The sequence below is a fragment of the Cydia fagiglandana genome, chromosome 5 (assembly GCF_963556715.1).
Source record: "Cydia fagiglandana chromosome 5, ilCydFagi1.1, whole genome shotgun sequence".
Taxonomy (NCBI): Eukaryota; Metazoa; Arthropoda; class Insecta; order Lepidoptera; family Tortricidae; genus Cydia; species Cydia fagiglandana.
The window spans coordinates 3,070,473-3,088,726 of NC_085936.1; the positions used below are offsets into that span (position 1 = coordinate 3,070,473).

Here is an 18,254-nt window from a genome sequence, read left to right on the forward strand (position 1 = left end):
CATTGCCAGGGAGGTTTTGGGATCAAACTGAGCAACTTTTACTATGGAACCAACCACGAATCGCGAAAAAAATTTACCCTCCCATGGAAAATGGACCAGCCAAAATGTTTCGGGGTTGGTCCCATAATAAAAGTTTCTCAGTAAGTATAATCCCATAACCTCCCTGGCAACGGGAATGCACTTATTTTTTGGCCACACTGTATATTTATCGAAAAAAAAAACAGCGAAAGTTACACAATTTTTTTATTCCATATCCTATTGGAAATAATATTGATTATAATGTTGATGACAATGAAAATAATCTTGAATTCAATACTGCTGGATACTTAGTATTTATGTGGACAGCAAATATTTTCCTACAGCTCATATGGTCAGGAACCTCTTAAATGCTTTAAATCATTATTGAACATAATACATAATATTAAGTAGAAAATAATATTGTCAATTTTAATGGGCTTTGAGTCAAGAAAGCAAAATTCTAAAATGAATGCAAAACCAATTTGGACAAAATATGGCTTAGTAATCTTAGTATCAAATAATAAGCAGTTATATGCTATAAAGCCTAGCTTTTTGAATGCGTCAGACTTAGCCATGGCTTTTCATAAGATCTACTTGATTACGATAGACTAATACTAACTTCAGAAAGCTATTAGATACTTGAAGTAGGTAATATTTAATAACTTCAACATCATACATTTGTACACGATATTGTTGTTTTTATGAAGTGCAAGTGCATGTTAATTACTTACATTGAATCATAATTCGAAGGAATTTAATATAAATATATCAGTTCGAGTAATTAAGAGTATTTTTGACATCATTTTCATTTTGGTGAGATATACCTGTTAGTTAGAAAATAATTTCGATTTCTATCTTGACTTAAACCTGTCTTCAGTACTTCGTATAAAACAAAACATACTCAATAGAACCTTTAGATTGATTTGATACCCTAACCAGAACTACAGCATGATAGTTAATTTTCGAACATGCTTTGAGTTTGGCTCAAAGCATGCTTTGGCTGACTGCAACTTAGCAAAAGTATTTGAAAATAATACTAAGTATCCCATTGCTTGGAATATCTTCTTGCAACAGAAAGAACAAAGTACAAATAAATTATAAGGTCCATGTAGAGGTTGAAATTTCTGAAAATCTTCATTGCGTAATAGCAGGTCTGGTACATAAATAAATGAATATAAACAATGGGATACAGTACATCCAGAATTATATACGAAGACACTTTAGATACAAATGTTGTTTTACAGGGTCTCGACGTGGATCAAGAGCCAGCAGTGGGCATTCAGCGACCTCTCTCAGGTCCGCCACTCTCCGGTCACCAACCACTCCTGGCCCCACATCCGTCACCGTGGAAATTAGACCTCCAGATGCGTAAATTATTAACAACGTTAACCAACCTAAAGTACCTAATAAAGTGAAAATTAAAATTAATAATATAGATGAAACGGTATCTAAAATTAAAACGGAATGTAATCTAAACGTGTTTCTTAAATGAAATGCTATTAATGTATTTTTTAATACAGCAATTTCTGTAGCACATGCTAAATAATGTAACGTGAGAATTCAGTCCAAATGTTTACAATATTTGTGATAATATTTACCAATCGTTTAACATTAAAATTAGGCTTACACTCATCATCAAAAATAAAGACTTTACTATTAGCAATAATAAATAATCGTGCACTGTATCTATATGACAGCCACTTAAAAAAGTGCCTCTAAATCAAAATGCATAAAGGTTTGTTTCTCATGAATATTCAAATTATAAAAATAAGATAAACTACAAAACACAAATATAGAAGTAATTTTCACTATAAACTAGATTATGAAATGTAACCACATACAAATCCAAAACTTAATTTTCACAATCCAGATAAGTCACCTTAGATCTATAGCACAATCCAACGATATTTTTAGTATTAAGTATAGTTTTAAAGTTTAGCTTTTTTAGCGTTAGAAAGATCGCTTTTTGCCAACGTTTGTAGTCTCATAGTTAAATTAGTTTATTATTAATACGTAAGCAAGATGTATCGATAATTTCAGATTTCTCTTCTTTTGGATTCCTCGTAAGTGGATGCTAGATTTGTGATTCTATGCCTTAGGGTATTAGCTTACTAAAGTAAAAGGTAGTAGGCGAATGTAGAAGTAAATATTTATTTACGGGGACCATCTCCTTGATAGGAATGATCTGAATTTCGAATTAGGGTGGACTTAGCTTAGAGATGGAAGCTTCGCTTTCTACATCTATTACCACTATAAGATTATAAGTAGCTTTAACTTTGAAGATGGATGTCGCTTTTAAGTTGAGGTTTCATCGAGAGAGTGTTGTGAATCGAAGTTAATTTTATTCTCATTATTTCTCTTTTTATATCTTAACCTAAAACATGTGTAAATCGGGGAAGTTTACACATTCTAAAAGTTATATGTGCACTTTGAAGCTTTGACCAAATATAGGTAAACGCAAACGCACAAACGTCAATGGTTACCATAGTAGACGTTTCATCTGATATAATTATCACTTAAATAAAAACAGTGTTTAAAATTAATGCAGGATCATATTCATCTTCATTAAAATGTGGAATCTACTTCAATTAAGGGGAAAAATTGTCGTAGAATTCCACATACCTCTTCGTGTTTTGGTAATGCAAGTAAATTATGGACTAAGCTATCGTAACTAATAAAATGTGCTCACGTCATGAAAGTAATATTTCTAACACTGTTCTAGTTATATATACCTACTGAAATTATGCTGTAATTTAAATATATAAACTTTTATTAAAACCTATACTTCCGAATTTGATTTTCAATTGAACCCTCTCTTGTCATTTTCAGGGCTTTTAATAATGCCGCTATTTTAAACAGCTTTGGGATTAGAATGCCTATATTATTCCACAACCACCAAAATGTTATGCCTTTAGGTAGATACTCCTTAAAGCACTGATGTACAAATTCTCTGTCTAAAACTCAAATATTGAGCTCCCCAATATTGAGTTTTGACGTTAGCTTCCTATGATGAACATCAAAATAAATGGAAAGCATATTAAAAAAAAAAACCTACTTTACTGCATATGTTTAAATTATTTATTTGGACTAAAAATGAAGTTCGAGTTTGATAGGCATTAGCATATAATCTTGTGGATGGTGTTCAGCGACATCTCGAGGTGCTTCCCTCCAACTACGTCGAAGATAGCATGAGAAAATAGCAAGAAACAAGTGAACGTTACTGTTACTGCTGTTAGTTTTCTGAAATGTCACTAGGTGCCACTAAGAAAACTCATAAATTTTAATTTAATCCAAGTACAGGACATTTAAAGCACTGTACTTGGGTTTTATATGCTATGGTTAATTGATCAAGTGGACCCATTATTACTGCACTATCCATAACAATAATGGGAATGGGACACACAAAGACGAAAACTGCAGTTTTATCATAACTCAAATCTGGATTTCAAAAATATGCCGTAAATGTATTTTTACATGAAAAGAGCTTTAATGCTTTATTCATGTCCACTGTATGACAACATTACCCCACATGCACAGCCCGTACGTTAGCATGGAATACACATAACCATGATAAACAACTGTTAGTGCATTATTTCTGAAAGAAAGAAATTTCTAACATCGTATTTCCAGCGCTTTTAAATCTGGTATCAAAACTGATGTTTAGGGGCCCACTGATTAACAGTCCGCCGGCCGGTATCGGCCTGTCAGTTGTTCGGAACTGTCAAAATTTTGTTCTAACTGACAGGCCGAGACCGTCCGGCGGACTGTTAATCAGTGGGCACCTTAGAGTTTGTTTTACAATTATCGTCAGCTTAGTAGTAGGTGCCCGGCAAACGGAATCATGGTCGCCCTAAATTTACTTGGCACCGTTCTGTGGAGCTTCTTTTACTTATATAGAATTAGACAATTGTTAGTTTTTTTTTTTCAATTGCTGACAATTTACTTTTTCTTACTCAGAATATCGCTACATATAAAATAGTACTCCTGTCTAAAACCTCATAAGTAAAGGTAAGCCAGCGCCCCAGTTGGCAGTTTATTCTTAAGCTTCTTGCATTGGGCTCGCGGCTTGTTGACACTGCGCTGTTTGTGAGCGCTCATAGAGACGGGACACTTTTGAAAATAAGTATGAGGATCATACATTTACTTTATATTTTTCATTTTAGATTTTTATTTTAATGTATCTGTTCTTTCTTTTAATATTATCATTATACTTAGTTTATTTTTTTGTAATTCGACACAAAGAGACTTTATACATCTCTTAGTAATTGTAATACTTTAGTTTGAATTAATAGTTGTATTTTATAATAAAATTGTTGTTTTTTTTTATTTGTATGTCAGGTTTTACACAAAAATTACATTACGCTCGCTCGATAGAAAATCGAATTAAAAATCTGTCTTTTTCCTTTGGCCCTCTGCTTGAATATTTGATGACCACCTCATATTATAACAGCTTTGTAAGAAGGTAAATCCAAACCCCTCCTTAAGTTACGTCTTCAATCTTATCTACTTACTACCCGATTCAAACTTCAAGATACTTCAAATATTACGACTAGATGAGATATGGATTAGATACCTACCTATTTGATCATTTAGGTACTACTATGTTAATAATAAATTTTGATTTATATAATTTTATAAAAAAAAAATAGCCTTTATTTCCCTGAAAAGTACAGGTACATATTAACTTATTTAACGTATAAAACTAAAAACTAAATAAAAATAAAAAACTAAAATTAGGTGGTAAACTATTGGTTTACGACGTGGGAATCATCCATTTCTGGACGAAGGCCTCCTCCATCTCATGCCAGTCGTTCCTGTTTTGGGCCAAGCGGGTCCAGTGGTTTCCAGCCACTGCCACAATGTCATCTTTCCAGCGGCGAAAAGGATTTCCGTGTTATATATAATTTTAGCTACCTATTAAGACATTGCATGATTAGTTTAAGCAATGACCTGTATTCGACTTGCTAGATGTAACGTTCTTTTGTTACTTGGCCAAATAAAGAAACTTGAAACTTGAACCAGGGTCAAAAGTGACGTTTCTTCAAACAAAAACGTCACTTTTGACACTGACATACCTAATCTAAATCGTATCTTAGTCGCAATATTTGACGTATTCTAAAGTTCTAATCGGGCCGTTACTTTTCACTTAATTCAGCACATAACTAGTTCCCGGTATACATGTGGGCTGGGACACGTGTTCCGCCCGAATTATTTGCAGTTGGCCTCCGGCCTCGTGCCTTTTCTTGTCCGAGATTTTAGCATGGTTTAGGAGGAATAATGAAAGTTGTGTTCTGAGTGACTCGTTAATATTAATGGCTGCGTTTCCACCATAGATGTCCAAATTAGCTGAGCTGCCCCGTAGACAACATGCCAATCGCTAACGCTACGTAGCGAACGAAACGCAAGTGTCACTGTCACACTAATATGGAAGAGTGACAAAGAGGCACAAAGCGATTCGATGGCGAAGCGCAAACGATCGTCACCTTGGCTAGGCCGGCTGTGTAACAGTATCTATCATATATTATAAATATTGCAACCCACTATTGATGCTTACTCAACCCTGTGAATGCGAAAAATGTTAGTGCACTGAAGTGTAAAAATGGGAGCACTTTATTTCTCATAAATAAGTTTCAGTATTAGAGCAGGGTGGAAGGGTGGGGACCCTTTTGCAAGTTGTCAATAAGACGCTGCGGGTATAAAAATAAAACTATAATAGAAACTGTGGCATGTGAAAGGAATTTTGTAAATTCCGTACCGTTACGCAAAAAACGGCAAAAAAATCAGGTTTGTTGTATGAGAGTCCCACTTAACTATTTATTATCTTCTGTTTTTAGTATTTGTTGCTGCAGCGGCAACAGAAATAAATCATCTGGGAAAATTTCAACTGCCTAGCTATCACGGTTTATGAGATATAACCTGGTGACAGACAGACAGACAGCGGAGTCGTAGTAATTGGGTACGGAACCCTAATTTTGTTTCAACTCTCTTTGATCTCCCCTACTTACACTGTTCTAATAAGTAACTTAATTATAAAATATAATCGACAATATTTTTTCTAAAAAGAAAAGTTCGGTCTGCGCAAAAAAAGTCTTCGATATCCCACAGAAAACATAAATCAGTACCTAAACCTTTCACATTAATCAGCCATATCCATTACTCGCAATTACATAAAGGGAAAGGACCCATATTAAATATCCTGTAGATAATGTGATTACATAAAAATATGTGTTACACCAGCCCTTTCTCTTTCCAAATTAAATTATCCCTCGCAAAACGGTTTGATACCGGAGTTGACAGATGAAATGGAATTGTTCGCACTGACGTTGACTTTAGATGTAATGTACCTAATTTTTGGTTAAAGGGATTGTCCGGGTTACGGCAGAGCAGCGCAAAGGGGTCCAGCGTTTAGGTTGCACGTAAATAATAGATTATTGCGTTAACAAATACAATTTTTATTAATATCAAAGAAAAGCAGTACACATGTCAGTGAATGAAAATTAGTAAGTAAAATATAGAACACGTCAATGTTATTCTAACCATAGTACGTAAGTAAAGCGGCCAGCACGAAACCTTGCTTTTGATATGAACCTCAATACACCTCCTCAAAAGCAAAGTTAGTTGTTTAACATATGGCCAATATTCATAAGATATATTAGTGAGATAATATAAAACGTAATACGTTAAGATCAAACAAAAATAAATGAGAATTCTAACCAAATGTACAATATCTGTTAAAAGGGTTTGAGACCCAGACCAATAATACATTTGTTATGCTTTATGCTGGGTAGTGCTTTTGTCAACACATCTGCGAGCATTGATTCCGTAGGTACATGTCCCAGAACGATACTTTTGTTATCTTTTAAAGTCCCCCGTATGAAATGGTACTTTATATCAATATGTTTGCTTCTACCATGAAACACAGGATCTTGGGCAAGAAACATAGCAGATCGACTATCGGTATTTATAGAGATATCAGCATACCTTGGTAAACCGAGCTCAGTCAGTAAACTTTGGAGATATAGACCTTCTTTTAGAGCCTCCGCGAGGCTAACATATTCAGCTTCACAGCTTGAAGTCGCTACTGTTCTCTGCTTTTTTGAAGACCAAGAAATGCTAGCCCCTCCTAGAATGAAAGAGTACCCTGAATAAGATTTCCTATCTATTGGGCAACTTCCCCAATCTGCATCGCAGTATGCCTGAATTGACTTACCGGTCTTGTGGTAAATAAGACCATAGTTTGCCGTTCCCTTAAGGTATCGTAAAACTCTTTTAGCAGCCTTCCAGTGGCTCGAATCGGGATTATTTACGAACTGAGCAAGCTTAATCACCGTATTCGTAATATCGGGCCTAGTCGCTACCGATAAATACATGAGTGATCCTATAAGCTCGCGGTACGGCCATTTTTCTTTAACTTCGCCCTCAATTACCTTGTTAGGCATACTTATAGATAACTCGCTTGGAGTTTTGCAAGCATTACAATTAGATAAATTGAATTTTTCCAACAAAGTCTTGACATAGTCTTCTTGTGACAACACAATGCCATTGTTATGTCTCCTAATGTCAATTCCCAAAAAGTATTTAACCTGGCCATAGTCTTTAAGGTCGAACTCATTTCTCAACTCATTCTTAAATTGTATAATGTGGTTTTCATTTTCTGATGCGATCAGTACGTCGTCAACAAAAACTAGGACAAATAAATGTTCGCCTTCGTGCTTCCTCATATAAAGACACGGTTCGTTGAGGCTTTGTAATAATCCCATGTCTTTTAACTTCTTGTCAAATCGTTTATTCCATTGTCGGCCTGCCTGCTTTAATCCATATAAAGATTTCTGTAATAGACATGCGTCGCCACCTGCTTCCAAATCTTGAAGCATTTGTTTCGCGTTCTTCACCACCATAGGATCTTCATTATTATCATACACTAGTTTTAGCAAACATTCTTTTAACAATCGAGGAATACGCATATATATTTCCTCTTCAAGGTAACCGTTCAAATAAGCAGTGTTTATATCCAGTTGGTGAATCTCTAGGTCCATTTCTGCAGCTAGGGCCATCATAAGTCGTACTGTTTCTAGTCTGGCAACAGGTGCAAAAGTTTTATCGTAATCTACTCCAAACCGTTGACTAAATCCTTGCGCCACTAGTCTGGCTTTCTTCTTGCTAGTCTTATCTACATTAACTTTAGTGGTCAATACATATTTGCATCCAACGACATTTGTATTTGGTGGCCTTTTGACGATAGTCCAGGTCCCTTTATGTACGAGACTTCTTATTTCAGAGAGTATTGCGTGCTCCCATTCGAATCGTTCTTCACTACGCAGGGCATTATCTAAAGATATCCCCATTGCTACACCTGTAAACTCAATACAATCTCTGTATTCTTCAGTAACATCCTTTTCGTCGACCATGCAGTCACTGTATTCTTCTGCTACATCCTTTTCATCTACCATGCAGTCCCTGTATTCTTCAGTAGTGTTCTCTTCCTCAAATTCCCTATTACATTCCTCTACTTCAATATAATTGTAGATTTTTCTTGGTCGTCCTGGTTGTCCGGTGTGCAAGAATTTTGGTCTACCAGGTCCTCTTTTCAATGTAACTTTGCGCACTTCATCCGATCTCTCCTGTTCCTCTTCCTGTTCTCTCTCAACAGTTTCTGCCACAGGTGGCGAATCCTCATCTGACTCTATAATATCTTGTGCATCAGTTTCAAGTTCTTGTTCTCTTTCCACATTATTTGTCGTAATCGGCATGTTCACATCTTCTGTGTCTTTAGAGAGGGCAATTTCAACTTTTCCTTGTTTTTCATCTATATTGTTTGCATCTTGAGTCTTTACAGCATCTGTAGGAAGAAAAGCGTCAATTTCAAGAATGTCTTTCTCATCTCTTAACAACATGCTCCCAGTGAGCACATTTTCATTGAATTTGATGTCCCTTGAAACAACAAATTTTCTTTCTTGTGGCACCCATACTCTGAAGCCTTTATTGGTCTTTGGATAGCCAGTGAATACTCCAGGTATCCCGCGGGCATCAAATTTGTCTTTATTAGGGTTTTTATTCAGAAAATGAACCTTCTCCCCAAACTTCCGTAGATAGTGGATCTTTACCGGTTTCCGAGTCCATTTCTCATATGGTATGTCACCTCCTAGACTAGATGTCGGGCAGCGATTCCTAATATAACATGCCGTATCGATAGCTTCGGCCCAAAAACCTGTGGACAACTCGCTATTTAAGAGCATACATCTGGCCATCTCAATCAGAGTACGATTCATTTTTTCCGCTATTCCATTTTGTTGTGGCGTACGTGGCACAGTTAGCCTCCTCTGTATCCCTTCTTGCTTTAAATAATCATTGAATTCCAAATTACAATACTCAAGGCCGTTATCTGATTGAAAATATTTGATCTTCAATCCCGTATAGTTTTCAGCATAACTTTTGTAGAGTTTAAAGGCTTCCAAAGCTTTGCTTTTATTCTTTAAAAAATATACTTCGCACCAACGTGAGCAGTCGTCGATGAAAGTGATAAAATATTTAGCACCAGATTTCGCTTCACATCTCATGGGCCCTACTATGTCAGAATAAACAATGTGCAGTCTCTCATCACATGGACCGCTTGAGTCAGAAAACGGTAATGCAGACAACTTACCTCTTGCACAAATATCACAATCACGTAGTACATTCATATGAATCAAACTTTGACTCACCTCATGACCAGTTTTCTGCAACAATTTAGTAACATCTTTGGCATTTAGATGTCCTAAGCGTTCATGCCAAAGTCGAAGATCTATCTTGCAATCCGCAACTGCGTTTGCAGATTCACATTCTTGTAGACAATATAAGTTACCTCTACGGTTAGCAATCAACCTAACATTGCCACTTTTGTCCAATACCTTGGCTATATCACGTGTGAAATATACATCATAGCCATTATCCGTAACTTTTGCCACCGACATTAAGTTAGTTCTCAAATCTGGCACATACAAGGTGTCTTTAAATTCAATAGGTTGTGCTGAACTCTCTGTCAATGCCGATAGTCTAACTAAGCCCTTACCTTGAACCTCCGCGCTCGTGTTAGTAGCCAACTTTAGTTTACCATTGTATTGTTTAAGTGTAGCTCCAAATAAGTGAACGTCATTGCAAAGATGGGACGTGCACCCGGAATCAAGCACCCACTGTTGTTTAAGGTCATCAACAATATTGCATTCCTGTATACCTGAAACGTTTAAAGACATTAGTCCCTCATCCACAACATTACTATATTGTCTAGGTTTTGGGTTTGTTTCCCGACAATCCGCGGCTTTATGGCCGACTCGATTACAACGATAGCAATTCATTACTCTTCTTTCATATCCATCGTTTTTGTCATTCCCCGAGTGGTCCTGTGGTCGTGATGTCCCTTGCTCTCCTTTAGTATTAACTTTCCGATTATTCCAAGTTCTCCTTTTTTCACGTACATACATTACATCACTTTCGGCTGTATTTACTTTCCTAGACTCATATTCCTCTAAAATCTTTACCTTGAGAACCTCTGGTTTCGGTAATTCATCTCTGCTTTCAATGGCACAGCGAAAATTTGTAAAACTAGATGGCAAGGTATATAATAACATGATAGATAAAAGATCATCGTGAATCTTCACCTCCATTGCCTCCAATTTGTCCACAGCGTCAAAAAATGTGCCAATTTCTTCGCGAAAATCTCCGGATTCATTAATTTTATGTAACAATAGTCGTTTTAACAACATTGCTTTCCTAGCGGGCCCACGAGAGGCGTAAATAGATTCTAGTCGTAACCATACCTCCCTCGATGTTTTGCAGTCTCTGACGTGGCGTAGTTCTGATGAACTAATACATAATATTAAGTCAGATTTTGCTTTGGCGTCTTCTGTTAACCACTTTTCTAGAGCGTCCGCTTTAGTTGCGGCTTCCGAAGCGTTCGCGTCCGCTGCAGGTGCGGCTGGTTTAGTTACCTTACCGTTAGTGTACTTCCACAAGTCATTTTTTATGAGAACGGCTTCTGCTTGCAGCTTCCAACTGTCGTAGTTCTCCTTGGATAAAGCATCAATACGTACATGTGTGCTCATTTTATTACACTTCTAGTAGTCGTAATAAAATTTAAAATCGTCGTCACTTAATCACTTTTTGCAACCTACCCCTGGGCCGATAACCATTGTCCGGGTTACGGCAGAGCAGCGCAAAGGGGTCCAGCGTTTAGGTTGCACGTAAATAATAGATTATTGCGTTAACAAATACAATTTTTATTAATATCAAAGAAAAGCAGTACACATGTCAGTGAATGAAAATTAGTAAGTAAAATATAGAACACGTCAATGTTATTCTAACCATAGTACGTAAGTAAAGCGGCCAGCACGAAACCTTGCTTTTGATATGAACCTCAATAGGGATAACGATACAGTACATAAATAATTAACCTAAGTTACTAAAATCTAGCGAAAACAGAAAAAGAAAACGTAACCCGACCTAAGCACCGTACCACAGTCGCAATTAAGCGTTTAATTAAGGCCGCGTTAAACTCATAGCGAGGATACTTGTTATTATCACTCGTGGTAATCTAACAATCTTATTATTTGCAAAATCAAGAGCTTACTGGTAAATTAACTAAACATGAACTTATACTTAATTACCTATATTCAAAAGTTTTTCAGAAAATTACCTTTTTATTTTCAAAGAACACACTGTGAAGGGCTGACGCTCCCACAAATCTAGTTCCGACAGCCCATCTCGCGTCGCCGCGGTTCAAATTTATGTTTAAAGGGATATACCACCAATCAGAATGAAATACCTCGACGCCATATTGGATTTCTTATCAGGGATTTTTGCCTAAATTGCCTTTTTCTGATCGTTGCGGTGATGTTTCAATCAGTTGAATTGAATATAAAGTTATTGTTAGGGTTCCGTACCCAAAGGGTAAAACGGGACCCTATTACTAAGACTTCGCTGTCCGTCCGTCCGTCCGTCCGTCCGTCCGTCCGTCCGTCGGTCCGTCCGTCTGTCACCAGGCTGTATCTCACGAACCGTGATAGCTAGACAGTTGAAATTTTCACAGATTATGTATTTCTGTTGCCGCTATAACAACAAATACTAAAAACAGAATAAAACAAAGATTTAAATGGGGCTCCCATACAACAAACGTGATTTTTGACCAAAGTTATTTTTTTTTAAATTAAAGTTACAAGACTATATGGTTGGATTTGGGGTTGAACAAAAGATATTAAAATTTTACAGAAACGGTTTTTTTTTCATCTCTCTAGCTCTAAAAATAAAGATTTTAGACCCGGGTCAAATTTTTATTTTTCATTTTTTGATTTTTTTTTTGTCCAAATCGGTCCCAAAAAAGGTCTATGTATACGGAAATGCATTAATCATTTAGTACTTCGTACTAACGACAGCTCAAAACTGAAGTCCATTTTGCTTTATCTCTTACCGTTTTCGAGATATATCGTTCTGAAGGTACGAATTTACGAAAAAACTTTGCTATTAACTCCATCAGGCGCTGATGACTTTTTTGTATGGATATATTGAAATCCGACTCGCACTTGACCGTTTTACATAGATTAATTTTTTTTTTGTAATTTCGGGTTAGTAAGTTCGGGTCATGATTTATATGGTAATCATCATCATCATCATCATCATCATCATCATCATCATCATCATCATCATCATCATCATCATCATCATCATCATCATCATCATCATTTTCGCTTTCAGTCGCCCACTGCTGAGTATAGGCCTCTCTTCGTGTACGCCACTTATATACATGCATTTATGTGTATGGTAATATTTAGTAAGTGACATGGCATAATGTATATTAACATAATCTGTCAAACTGTCAAATTTGTTTTTTTTTGTCAAATTTAGTGTAAAGTATTATATTTTGTCATAGTTTAGTACTAAATGTCAATGTTGGGTAATTTTTTGTAGACTGCATTTCTCATCTTAAGGGCCGGCAACGCACTTGCAGCCCGAGTGATCGCTGTGCTTATGTATTTTTGGGCGAGTTTTTGGGTTTCGTATGGGAATATTTGGTACAAAGGGACATGTTACAGTGTCCCAGTGTATATTGACATGATCTGTCAAACTGTCAAATTTGACAGTTTTTGTCAAATTTAGTGTAAGATCATATTTTGTCATGGTTAAGTACAAAATAAAATTACTTAAATATTATTATTGAATAGAATATAATAGAATAGGTAATTATATGGTAATCATCATCATCATCATTTTCGCTTTCAGTCGCCCACTGCTGACCTATAGGCCTCTCTTCGTGTACGCCACTTATATATGTCGCAGTAAGATAGATATAGCCGTTATATAGTTATAACCCTAGGGATATAATTATATGACGTAACATAGTTATACGAAAGCGATTCATTACTATCTTATTTTTAGTTTTTTGTCATTATTCCTAGCGATAGCCTCAAATTGCATAATTATTAAAAGCTGATTTAATCATTATAGTTTGACACTTACACCTACAATTTTCACACAGTTTGTGCCACTAGTGAACATTACAGGTAAATAAGTCTAATATATTCAGATGGTTTTGAATGGAGGATATGTATTTTCATAAATTTATGTCCAATGACAATAGTACAAATTTGTATTATTATACAAGTTATCTAGCCAGCCCAAGATTGGTTAGGTTGATTATTTTTCAAATGTTTGTGATGTTTATTAAGTCTAGTGAATAAATTTAAATTTTGCTATATTCTACCATAAATTTCATTTACCCAGTCTAATCTAGTTATCTAATAAGGCCGGGTTAGATCAGTCTACAAAATGTATCAAGCTTAGGGCTTATGATTTATTATCCCGTCTTAGCGCTGTTTGTCAGGATTAAGATCCTAACTAACTAGAGCACAATACTAGTTCGTTGTGCACGTACTTCGGTACAATTTCATTAATTGAAATATCATTTGATATGTCGCTTTTCGGTGAAGGAAAACGGACTAATCCCAATAAAGCTTAGTTTACCCTCTGGGTTGGAAGGTCAGATGGCAGTCGCTTTCGTAAAAAGTAGAGCCTACGTCAATTCCTGGGATGAGTTCTCAAGCGGACCCCAGGCTCCCATGAGCCGTGAAAAAATACCGGGACAATGCGAGGAAGATGATGGTGCAAGTGCCGCGGCCGCTGCTGGAGGCGACGAAGTGTGTGGTATTTCGGCGCTTCGGAATCTGCCGAATCGTACACCAGAACAGGGTAACGCAGCAAAAAACTATGGTATCGCTAAAATGGTTTTTACTTTTAAAATAATATTTACCACATTTAAATCAAATACGAGTATTGTGGCTCTTTTAGATACCTAAAGATTGCTATTGTGATTGGTTTGTCGACCCGTAGTGTAGACTATAATTGTAGTACATTACGTACTGAAGCAACTTTTGTAAGTATATTTTACCTCTATTCACCAAAGATCATCCGACATCCGATATTAGATCGGACAATGTGGAAATGCTAAAAGAAAACATTTCTCACAATACACATTCAAAGTGCATTATTGGAATGATTCCTCCATACTATTACCAGCTACGACATACGGTAATAACAATATTAGCATTCATATTGGTCATCATACATGCATCGTAATGAATATTATATGCTTGGCTGTCCCGGTGTGAAACAATTTATTATATGCGTTGTAATTACGACGGTGTGACACGGGCTTATACATATTAAATCACACTATTCACACTTTAATCAATAGAGTGACCAATTTATTTCAACTTAGTGAAAGATGATGGTTAGCAACAAGTGGTTCTAAGTACATAGTTATTAATAGCGATTGTTCATTTGTTTTTTTATAGTGGTGTAAGACTGAAAGGAAGTAGCTTTATTACGTAATAACCTTTAACACGTCATAACGAAGGTGTATACGAGTTTCCAGCTTATTATCTCTCATTCCGAGGTTGACCCCCTTTTTAGGCGTAAGATGGCTGGCCTATAATATCAGAAGATAATTTAGCATTATGGAAAGCTGCATTTTTTTCTGCATTAGTAGTGTAGTATGTACAGTCAAGGAATTTAAATTCCGACCCATTTCGTACTTTGTCACAGTGACAACCGTATGAGGTCTCTAGCGGCTTTCATATTGATTGTCACTGTGACAAAGTACGAAATGGGTCGGAATTTAAATTCCTTGACTGTACAATGTGTAATTTCAATTAACATGGTCATTTATTAACAAGCTTTTATTAGGTCGACCTGTATGTAACTATGTAATGGAATCTAAGGTAACTAATTTAACCATCTTCCAAGGATCGTAGCGTCATGAAAATTGGCAGCTGTATGTAGTTCGGATGACAATACAATAATATGGCACTGTCGACCTGATCTGATGATGGAGACAGGTGGCCATAGGAACCCTCGACCTGTATGTAACTATGTAATGGAATCTAAGGAAACTAATTTCACCATCTTCCAAGGATCGTAGCCACATGAAAATTGGGAGCTGTATGTAGTTCCGATGACAATACAATAATATGGTACTGTCGAACTGATCTGATGATGGAGACAGGAGGTGGCCATAGGAACTCTGTGATGAAACAACGCAACCTAATTGTGTTAGGGGTTTTTAGAATTTTATTGTCTCGATGAGTATTAGTTGTCGGTCATAAGAAAAGTACAGTCAGCGAAAAAAGCTTGTACCAAAAATGAAATTTTTGCCAAAAATTTATATTAAATTATATCTGTTTTTATACGTTCCTGATATCTCAGTACATTTTCGCGTGCTGTTGTATCTGATATGATTGTATTTCGGAAGATCGACGTGAAACTTGAAATCAATGAATAACGACGAATATCGTTCCAACAAAATAACGTATCTCGACTTATCAATTCAATACAATCGTCCAAAAATACCAAAACAAAATCTAACATACATCCGTTGACAGACAGACAGAAGTATAACAAAAAGCCGAACGAAAATGCCGAGTGAAAAAGTCGCCGTGGGCACTCTGTCGGAAATTATGCCTGTCGATATGTGGCTTGTGTGGGGCCAATACAAACTTAAATACTCGTACGATGTCATTTTATTATCATTTTCCCGTGCGTCTTTCTCGCGCCAAAACATGTATGAACAAGTACGCGTGGAATGGACATGCGAATGACATCATTTTGACATAAAATGTAAGTTCGAAGTGGCCTGTAGGCATGCAGAAATACTGCCGTATTCGAACTTCAAGATATTCACAAGAGAGCCCGATTCGGATTTTGAAATAGACATCTTTTAGACATTACAAAGATACGATAACGATATGTTTAAGATCTAACCCGTCAAATTTGACATTTGCGCGATTCTGGAGATACTCTTGAACGATTTACTCAGGATATGACTTAGAGATCCAATTCACATTTAATAGATATCTTACGCTATCGAACGTAAAAGTGACATTGGTTGCCCGAATTGCACTTGAAAAGAGAACTAGTTGATATCTAAACTATAACGTATCTAGAATGGATCTAGTACGTGTCGTTTTTGTGAATATCTTGAAGTTCGAATACGGCAGTATACATGTATGTTTAGACGTGTTACACATACTTTCTATATTATTTTTCATGTAAAATAAAATAGAAAAGCGATCATCATATTCAGCATAGAAATGTGTCGATTCTAAACCAACTAAACATGTTTAGATAAATTCACTTTAACGTTATTCATGAATATGAAAGTTCAATATATATTTCATAGAAAATAGTATCTTTATTCACCTCGCTTGGATGATTTCTATTCTAAATTGAATTTATGTAGCTAGAACGTATTTACATCAGAACAATATTTCGTGTTCATTTTTTCGGCTCATTGATTTTAGTGCGCAAAGGTTGTCTTAGTAAAATATTTTATACAACAAAATAAAAAGCGAGAATATTTAAGTTTTCAGTTTGTACAGTTAATCTTTTAATTTAAAATAAACAATGAAGTGGTAAACAAGAGTTCGACTCCAAATGACAAGTCAACATTTCTGACACAGTTTATTTTATTTACCTACGTAAAATACCAGTGTCATGTACAAAATTCGCGAATCTTATTATGTGAGAAATATCACAAGCCAATAACGCAACTAACCCAACGGAACCCAAAAAAAAACCGGACCGAATCGGACTCGCCCACCGTAGGTTCCTTCTTTTTCGTATTTGTTGTTACAGCGGCCACAGAAATACATCATCTGCGTAAATTTCAACTGTTTAGCTATCACGGTTCATGAGATACAGCCTGGTGACAGACAGACAGACAGACGGACAATGGAGTCTTAGTAATAGCAAAAAGAATAGATAGTATAGAGCGGTCCTGTCATTGTAAATTTTGTAGTCACAGTACATTTACCGCCATCTATCGACACACGACTAAAACTCAAAATGAAAACGTATAAAATTATAAAATAATTGGCCAAGCACGAAGTCAAGACTACGGTGTTCAGAGCACCGTACGACACATCCCTAGGTGGTTTTAAGTTTGGATACTAATACTAATTTATCCCATAAGTACATTTTATTGACTAGGAAATAAGAAGGTAATGTCTGGGAGCTCTGGGACCTTGGAGTTTGGACTTTTATTAAAGTCCTCTGGGCTAGTATAGGTAATGTAGAAGTTACAAAGCTTCTACCTTAGATATCGTTGCTTATCATGAATAGTGACACAAAACAAAATGAAATGCCATTCGATTTTAAATCTTACCAGTAAAAGATAGAATATTAAATGCAATAGCATTTCATTTTGAGTTGTGCCACTGTTAATGATAAGCGTCGATATATTTTTTTAGAGATTAAAAATTTTGTTTACCACCTCGTCGGGTTGATTGTATATCCATACCAAATTACAGCTTTCTAACACTAACAATCAACCTCATCTTGGAAGTGAAAAGAGGAAAAATCGTAAGTCCCATTTGGGCCAACCGAAATCAAGAACGTTTATATAATATAGGCCTAATACCGTTTATCTAAAACGTTTGGTGAAGGCACATTTCTAGTAGAAACAAATTATTATGAATTTCTCTGTAATTTGTACAAACCATTTCGTAAACTGACATTCCGCTAAACTGTTGTTTTTACATCTTACTAGCATCCATAACATATTGAAGTATGATATTCTTACACTTGTCTGAACATTTTCATTATTATTGATTCTTTTTTGTGAGAATGGCTTTTTCTGCCACGGCACTTTGCCAATTATTGATTCTTTCAAACACCAAAATACTTGACAATTTAATATAAGTACGTCAGAGTTG

General features: G+C 35.9%; 1 protein-coding gene across 4 annotated transcripts in view; it reads left to right on the top strand.

Annotated features, from left to right (window-relative positions):
• Nucleotides 1-2,810, top strand: part of LOC134664305 (uncharacterized) — a 91,185-nt gene extending 88,375 nt beyond the window's left edge. For 2 of the 4 annotated variants that reach the window (XM_063520873.1, XM_063520874.1), the window contains one exon: nt 1,263-2,810. In XM_063520873.1, coding sequence (XP_063376943.1) covers nt 1,263-1,390 — 128 coding nt within the window. In that variant the 3' untranslated portion in view covers nt 1,391-2,810. The remainder of the gene's footprint in view (nt 1-1,262) is intronic. The other 2 variants (XR_010098235.1, XM_063520875.1) reach the window with 2 other exon arrangements.
• The last annotated feature ends 15,444 nt before the right edge of the window (nt 2,811-18,254 follow it).